Source organism: Osmerus mordax, chromosome 16, assembly GCF_038355195.1.
Source record: "Osmerus mordax isolate fOsmMor3 chromosome 16, fOsmMor3.pri, whole genome shotgun sequence".
In the NCBI taxonomy this organism is placed as follows: Eukaryota; Metazoa; Chordata; class Actinopteri; order Osmeriformes; family Osmeridae; genus Osmerus; species Osmerus mordax.
Window position 1 is genome coordinate 4,176,730 of NC_090065.1, and position 9,094 is coordinate 4,185,823.

General features: G+C 41.5%; 1 protein-coding gene across 2 annotated transcripts; it reads left to right on the forward strand.

The window, feature by feature from the left end:
* Positions 1 to 699: 699 nt before the first annotated feature.
* On the forward strand, positions 700 to 7,476 carry rgs20 (regulator of G protein signaling 20). Of its 2 annotated transcripts, XM_067253697.1 has the most exons (5): positions 700 to 819; positions 6,095 to 6,258; positions 6,593 to 6,682; positions 6,901 to 7,135; positions 7,288 to 7,476. In XM_067253697.1, the coding sequence occupies exons 1-5, from the start codon at positions 700 to 702 to the stop codon at positions 7,474 to 7,476; spliced, it is 798 nt and encodes a 265-aa protein (XP_067109798.1). The 2 variants fall into 2 exon arrangements, with proteins under 2 accessions (XP_067109798.1, XP_067109799.1); XM_067253698.1 differs by lacking the exon at positions 700 to 819 and having other exon boundaries at positions 6,098 to 6,258; positions 6,605 to 6,682.
* Positions 7,477 to 9,094: the final 1,618 nt, after the last annotated feature.

The following is a 9,094-nucleotide window of genomic DNA, read 5'->3' on the forward strand; positions in this document are numbered from 1 at the left end:
TAGGCTAATGATTGATTACCACTCAACAGAGCAGACCAATTGAAGTGTAATTTGTAATGTAATGTTGTCATTGTACTGTTGATATTGTACTGTACATTGTACTGACATAACAGCCTTCATCTTGTCTTTTCACAAAGACCTTGGAAGACCCCATTGTCACACATGTCTAATTCTTCTTTTTCTTCTCTTGATTACAAAACACACGTTTTAATCCATTGTATTGCTTGTATGGGTGTTGGCTGAGGATTTATCAAGCAGCAGAGCACACATTTGTACAAATGAATATACTCACTGTCATTAGTACCCATCCAACTCACTTGGACACTAAAACCTCCTGCCTTAATCTGTTCTAAGCTGGTGAGATGCACTAAACCACTGTGGAATCAGGATTGCATTCAGTGGGAACACAGCCATAATCCCCTTCTGCCCTCTTCACTGTAAACACTATCTGCCTGGTGGGGTCATTGCACCATCGCATTTGTTCGGACACAATGCTGCAGTTTTTTAAGGTAGTACCGGCCAAAAGAAAGAGGGGAACGTAGGTGCCCAACAGTCAGAGTGGATTTTTCATGGTTAAGCACAGGGTCCAGACAAGACATGGGCCTCTGCCTTTAGAGTATGCCATGTGTTAGAGTGGTTAGACGGTGGCGTTACTGGCCCTTGTCCGCTTTCCGGAGGGTTCGCCACGCTCCGGTCTTCATGTGGCACAGGGTCCGGAGACTACTTCAGGCCTGTCGGCATGGCGAGGGCTACCAAGTGCCGGGGGCATATGACAACAACCATGAGGAGGGCACTGCGCAGGACACGGTGTCCTTTCAGGTAAGGATATAAAATCCGACACTCACTGACTCCCATACATTTTCCTGTGTGCTGTAACATATTGTACACATGTTGAATTTCTATTAGACTAGGTGGTTTACATAAAATGTATTATCATGTTTTATTCCGTTTGCATACATGGACTGTAACATTCAAGTCAACTGCATTCAACCATTACAGTCATTGTTATTTTGTTTTTGTCAGTCAAACAGATAACTACACAAAATACATACTTCTTATTTGTGTATTAATGCTGTATATTCATACATCTTTTTCTTTTGCATGTATTTGAGTATAAAATGATACTAATTTGAAGTTTGTACATAAAAACTAATATTAACACACACATGTTTATACAGATGTGATTGCTGTGCTCTCACATTGATATTAATAGATTGTACACCACACTGACATTTGTTTTGAGTAGCCCTGGATTACCAATGTCTAAAAGTATCTATGACTCCAGCCATTTTCGTTTCTTGGAAGTCCAAACACTATTTATGGCAGCATTTCCTGTCTGAACCCCACTAAGAAGATTAAATACAGTTGACTTGAATGTTATGACCACAAATAGAGGATATACTTAATACATATATACAGTATATATAGAGAGATTTTATGTTGCCACCTTCAACATTATGGAACCACAGCAACAAGATAGATATCTCCACAAAAGGTTTTAGTTTAGGAAGAACTATTACTTGACTGTTAGCATCTTGGCTGTTTGCATCTTGGCTGTTATCATCTTGGCTGTTTGCATCGTGGCATCCAAAAATAGCTGTCTTTGGAACGTGCTCTTCAGTGGTTGGGAGCCTGATTACTTCTAGGTAAATGGATAAATTAAGATTTCCATTGGCTTTGTGTAGTGAGGAGGGCTGCTTAACTATTTATGGAGGAGTCTTGAGGGTAATCATGAGTTGGATGACTTTCTACTTCTGAACGACAAGGAAGTTGATTTAGGCTTTAGAATTCAGAGTGTTGAAGTCACGTGTCACATGATGGTAAAGGTACCTAACACTCTAAATTATATAGTTTAATAATGCAACTGCTGAAAGTAAATACTTGACCAGCACAAAACAAAAGATGTGGTTTTGACACAACATAAAATTGATCTCATGCTTGGTTGTGTCTAAGTTGTCCAAGGGCAGAGACCCAGGTGTCTACTTATTTAAGAATGTGACTTACAAATGACTACATGTTTCGAAAACCCCCATTCACATCATTCCAGGTTAAAATGACACTGTGTTTGTGTCATTTTAAACTGTGGTACAGTGGTTAAACTGTACTAGGTAACATATGTGGGCACAAACTACCATGATAAGAAAACAACTAATTTGAAATTCAGTGTAGAAATACAACTCCACATGACAACATGACATGCAGTATCATTTTAGCATGGAATTTGGATTTTGCTTTGTGGGAAATAGTTTACTGTCAGTTGTCGGTTTTCATCTCTTGTATCTATTTCCGTGTGCTCAGTTATCTTCTGAGATTCTCAGTCTCTCTCAAGGCTAAGCAGCACTTTAAATACCAATTATGTCTGAAAGGGCTCCTGCTTTTGAATACACTCTCTCAATCAGAACAGGCTTTATTATGGACCACGCTCTAACTGCCTCAGAATACCACTCTGCAAACTTGCTTGCTATCAGAATAAATCTGCGCCTTATCTTCTAACCACTGTAGAACATATGTTGTTTCTGTTGTGTCTAGGAGACACTGTGGAATAAATGTCTGTGATCACTGTGAGGACTGTGTGTCAAGTAATCACGGAATGTGTGCGGTTTGTTGCTATGACCAAATACTAGGAATGGGAAAGGGACAACAAGTGACAAAGAGAAGGTCACACACCTCTCTGAGGGACCAAGTGAGTGGTCACTTGGGGTCTGTCCCATTTTTGCAGATCACTTCTACTAATGTGGCACCATCTGAGTGTGAAAATGTATAAACACAGATGCGTCTGTTTGGAATCTGGAGCATATAAAGTAACATTTTGCCATAATCCAGGTTAACTAAATGTCACTGTGCAAATTGTGGATTTCTTCATGTTTGCAATAGAGTCGCTTCTCAGTGAGAGTAACCAACAGAAGCTTCCAGAGACTTCAAGGACAGTTAGCGCAGATTTGCCCGAGGGCATTTAACTGAAAAAATTGAAAGAATAGATAAAAATGTATTCATTAGACTCTTATTCGCCATTATGAGTTATTTTTCCAGCCATAGAAGATTAAATCTGTGAGACCCTAGATTTTGAGCACAGAGTGCCATCTGGTGTTCACGGAACAGTAAGTTGATGCTCACAATGTGACACAATAAAGTAACAGTTTTGTTGTAATCCTCCTGTACATTTTTAAACATCGTCGTGACAAAAATAAGCAAGCCTATCGTATTCTCTGCGACACATAAATACAACATATCCTACAAATGACAGTAGGGTATTGTGTCTGTCTAATATAATGGTGACTGAGAAACACCTGTGACTGCGTTTTTAGTTTCACCTGAAAGGCAATTTCAAAACCAGTGTTACAAGATGATCATACGTTTGACTAACATGCAACTGGATGTAATTACTCATGTGGATGAAATACTATACGTGCATAGATTTTTTGCTTGTTTGTTTGTTTGTTTTCAGTTTATTTTAACTGTCGTTTCACGCCCCAGACCTGAAAGCAACTGACTTTGACTGTTGGCAGACTCAGACACAGGAGGTGTATTGCGCAAAGTGCCGTTCAGAACCACGGACAGCGACATTTTCAGACGCATCTATTTCATTTGCATGTCTTCATTCCTGTATGTCAATACATTTCTGTGGTTCGTTCGTTTGAGTTGATGGCTCTCAATAACTAAAATCATCAATAGTGATTATGTGCAGTGACTTAAGTGCCTAAGTAGGCGCTACAGAATCCTGATATTGACCGTCTGTTGAGAGACTTTTAGGTGGAATTTCATTATGGTCTATGAAAAACTTAAACTAGTTTTAATCAAGGGTTAGGGTTTTATGGGTATTTTTGTCTCCTTTTACTGTTTGAGAATATCATCATTACTTAATTAGACTGTTACTTACTAAGATATTCGCTACAGTAAACGCCGAGCTGCAATCAGAGGTTCACAATAAATCTATGACATCTAACAAGGGGTTTTACGCTTCCACTACTACTACTTGGAGACGATACGCATGCGCATTGACACGAAGCAGCCGGTCGGAAAAAAAGCCTTATGCCAACGGATGTAATAGAGGCAAAGAATTACCTCTTCTCTCTGGGCATACATGTTGAAATTGTAAGTATTGGCTACCACTTATGTTTATTTTCACGAACTGTTAGTAAGTGAAGTGTGTCAGATCGTTTTCTGGCGTCTAAAATCGCATGTCACTATCTGGCTCCAGTGAGCTTCTAACAGATAGCCTATGTCTTTTCGGTGGTTGTCCAGGGTGATGAAGCTGTATGGTAGCTGTTTTTCATGGTGGCACTTTCCCCTGAAGAGATGTGTAGTATAAAGCAATGGATTTCATAATGTTTATTCGCACAGGACCACTAATTTACCATTTCATGAACTATCTATTTTCCACCACAATCTACAAAAGAAAAACTATTTAGCTTTAAGCAGTGCTCACATAATAATTTTGCCTGTATAATGAGTACCACCACCTCCACCCCCGTTTTATCCTTTATAGCACATATCGCAATGCATTTTATGTCTGCTTTGAGTAACCTATCCAATCACAGCAGCCGCAAATATGCTTCTTGAGTCGCCACAGTATGGTATACGTAAATCTCTGCGTAACATCCCCCGTTCCCACCTCATATGGATCCATTTTAGAAATGGACAAATCGCTCTGTAAACTGTTCAATGAAATGATGTGATAAAACGATAACGCGGTTGGAGATTCACATGGTGCCTTCAGGTCCCAACCTGCCTGCGCCAAATCGTCTGACATTTCAGCCTAGAGAGGCATCGTTTTTTGTTGGTTGGCTGTATGTTGCCGTGGGTTGAAAGCGACACCCCAGAGGTTGACCACACTATTGCAATATTCTATAGGACACCCTGCTGGTGTCCAAATGACATACAAGGCACTTAAGCCTACATGTGTTGATGATCCATATTGCTGATCAAATCGAAGCTTAAATATATAGTGTACAGTATCTTGGCATAGTAGTAGGCCTACCGGCCCATCCTATTGCCTGTAGCTTACTGTAGGCTTTATTTTTAGTGGAAGAAACCACTGAAACCACTACTGTACCTGATTAATAATTCTATTTGACATTTACATTTAGTCATTTAGCAGACGCTCTTATCCAGAGCGACTTACAGTAAGTACAGGGACATTCCCCCGAGGCAAGTAGGGTGAAGTGCCTTGCCCAAGGACACAACGTCAGTTTGCTTGACCAGGAATCGAACTGGCAACCTTCGGATTACTAGCCCGATTCCCTCACCGCTCAGCCACCTGACTCCCATGTGGATCTAAAGTTGCAATGATGGGCAACCTATCCACAAGAAGAGTGTGCCAGCATTCCATTTTATATATGTTACTGGTAGAAAACTATTGCTCTTAGTTAACTATGACTCATAAGCTACATTTGTGATTTGTTTTGATTTGTTACAATTGCAATGTAAGATGCCTAATCTAATTTGTGAGATCGATTGTGGGAGGAAAACGTGCTTAATCATCTAACCCTGTCAAGTTACTTATGTTACCCTCAGGCCTACCATAACCTACTAAGCTAAAGAGGCCAGGAAGGTTTTTAAACAGAGACACTGTAAGTAATTACTTACTGTAATGCCCACACAGCAGATTACTGTACATTGGAACAGTTGTTAATTTATGAAGGGAAGTAATTGCTTGTTGAGTCTAGAGGTTTTAACGCTTATTTGTCCTGGTTGGCACACACTGGCTCACCTGGGTCTGGGCAATGGATGAGAGAATTCAAGCTATTGCAAATACTCTCTGGGACCTTCTCATGAGCTTATGCTCCAGTGTCAGCGTGGTCCTCTCTCATCTCTCTCTTTCTGACTATTTCTATGCAATTATGTCTCTCTCTCTCTCTCTCTCTCTCTCTCTCTCTCTCTCTCTCTCTCTCTCTCTCTCTCTCTCTCCCTCCCTCCCTCCCTCCCTCCCTCCCTCCCTCCCTCCCTCCCTCCCTCCCTCCCTCCCTCCCTCCCTCCCTCCCTCCCTCCCTCCCTCCCTCCCTCCCTCCCTCTCTCTCTTTCTCCCTCTCTCTCTCTCTCTCTCCCCCTCTCTCTCTCTCTCTCTCTCTCTCTCTCTCTCTCTCTCTGTCCTCAGCCCATGGGATCAGAGCGGATGGAGATGCGAAAGCGGCAGATGTCGGTGCAGCAGGAGACGCTGGCGGGGGGCGTTGCACCGGCCCAGCAGGACCAGCAGGGTCAGGGGAACCGAGCCTCCAACGCCTGCTGCTTCTGCTGGTGCTGCTGCTGTAGCTGCTCCTGGTAGGATGTCTTCCTCTCTCCCTCTCTCCCCTCTGTTCCCCTCTCATCTACACAGCACACACCCAGTGGGGGTAACATAACTGCATGCACGGTAGCAGAGCTCCGTTGCTAGGCTACATGCTAGCAGTGTCTTAGCGACATGCCAGCAGTGAAGCCTGCGTGGATCAAGCAGCAATCGGAGCGTCTACAGCATCAAAAGCAGTAAAGGGAAAAAATAACAAGCCGTCATTTTGACAGTTGGTCTTAAACCGACTGTTCAAAACACGTTCAGTGAGTGTGGGAAGTGGGGTATTAGTTTGTAGGGGTATGATGTGCTATGTGTACTACCTCTCAGTCTCACTGTTAGGAATGAAGACAGAGAGGAGAGGAACCGGAGGGCCTCGCACGATGTCAAACCTGAGGGGAGCACTGATTGTGATGACAGGTTTGTCACACCATCATACCGCATCTTAATGAACCGTAACATGATGAAATGACAGACCAGTTTTACACTAAAAGCCATTCCTATCTAGTTCAGCTTTGGCTAGTGGTGATAACTCATCGAAAGCCTGACAAGTATACACTCTATACCTAGCCTGTATGTATTTGGCTGAACTATGCCAGACCCGCTGAGTGGTATATGTATGTGTGTGTGTTCTGTAGCCCAATGCCCACTTTGGAAGAGGTGCAATGCTGGGGGCAGTCGTTTGACAAGTTGATGGACTGCCCTGTGGGGAGGAGTGCCTTCCGGCAGTTTCTGCGCACAGAGTTCAGCGAGGAGAACATGCTTTTCTGGCTGGCCTGCGACGAGTTCTGCAAAGAGACCAATAAGAGCACTATTGAGGAGAGAGCTCGGCTTATTTATGAAGACTACATCTCAATCCTTTCACCTAAAGAGGTGTGAACTTGCATGCATACCTCACACAGTTCTATTGAGTTTGATCCTCATGGAGTGGACACTCTTTCTCTTGAATCAACATTATCATAGATGTGAAGAGCAAATATAAATAAATAAAAACGTAACCTGTTCTCTTTGCTTTTGATCCCCAGGTGAGCTTGGACTCCCGGGTGCGAGAGGTGATCAATCGGAACATGCTGGAACCCAACTCCCACACATTTGATGACGCCCAGCTGCAGATATACACACTAATGCAAAGAGACTCTTACCCTCGCTACATGAACTCCCAAGCCTACAAAAACCTGCTCAACACCCTTTCAGAGCAGTCCCCTGAATCCTAGATAATGACCTGTGACCTTTTCTCTATTTGACCCTTGTCCTCCCTTTCATTTTGTTTCTTTGTATGTTAGTGTAGAATAAGTGACCAGGGCCTTGGAACCCGGCCCTCCCAGGGATCTGAGTGCTATAGCGATCTACACCTGACAGAAGACTCAGGTTTCAAAAATCTCCCGAGGGCTTAACACCACAAGTACTGCTACAGATCAACATAGCAACTCACTCCAAAGGAATATTACGAAACATTTCTGTCAGATTTATTTGAGAAATAATCTATTTTATTTATGTTTATTTTTTTAATTGTTGTTATTGTTATTTTTTGTATCATTCCTTGGAGAGGAAATTATGCCTAATGTAGGCATTATATCTATCAGTTTGTAAATAGAAAAAAGGAATTGTGGGTAAATATGAGAAATTCCCAGATCTATTTACTGCGTATGAAAATCAGCTCAAGTCATGGCTACATGCTAGCAGTACTTGTAGGCAGCTTTGTGGGGTACATTAGTGTATGATTTACCTTAGTTTCACCTTGATCTCTGTCAGCTCACCTTACAGTTAGGATCCTGAAACACTGACTTGGCAACTCCAGTTCATGTAAGAACTGGATTTTTAATCATGATCGAAATGTTATCAAAAGTTAAGATTGTTAAGAAGTTGTCACACAAAATGCAATATTTTGAGATAAGGAAAAAAACGTTAAAGCTTGTATTAGTTCTAAATGATTTAGACAGCTCACGTAAAAACATAACGATAATCATCATCTTTGTACAATTGAACATTTAGAATTAAAGAAAATAATATTTTGTTCCTATTGCCATTATTGATATACCAGCAAGACATTTATCAGTTTAAGTATTAAGAAATTATTTATTCATGCAGTCCAGCGCAGTCTGTGGAACAGCCTGTTCAGCTGGTCGGTAAATGAAATGAGAAAATGCCTTGTAATAAACTACTTATGAGGCTCAATATTATTGATATGATTGCCAAGTTTTAGGAGCACGATTTATTAGCAAGACTGATTTCTGTATGTAAGTGATTGAAATTTCCCAGGGTCAGATCAGTTTAACACTGACACCAAAGCTACCAAGTAAACTGTGTTCATACATACTTTTTTTTTAATGATTTCTCTGACGAAAATTGGAGTTGCCAAGTGTTGAGATATTTTATGTATCATCTTGTTTTTTTGTTTCATTGTTTTTGTCGCCTCACTCAAAGACAAAATCCTCTCGGGGGAAGTGCCTTGACATTCAGTTTTGTGACATCTCTCTCATGAATGGTATGTTCTGGAGCACCCCTAAGTCAAGTTAACTGATTTGTCTTTTTCCTTGGCTGACTAGATTATTGCATGTTTCATCCTCTCCTTCCTTCAAGTGAATACATCAGTACATTTTGGTAGAGCGATCTGTGGAGACAAATGAAAACTCATGCCTTTGTTTGTAAATGGACACTGAAGTTGGGTGATGAATAGGGCAGCGAGGTTGCATCTCAACCTCAGTCTGCCGACGTTTGTGCTTCATGGAGGTAATTCTACTTGTCTTAGGAGTAAACTTACTTGATATGTGCAATTTGAGCTGATGGATTCACCATGTAGATCAACCTCAGACACATTTTAAGCCAATGGTT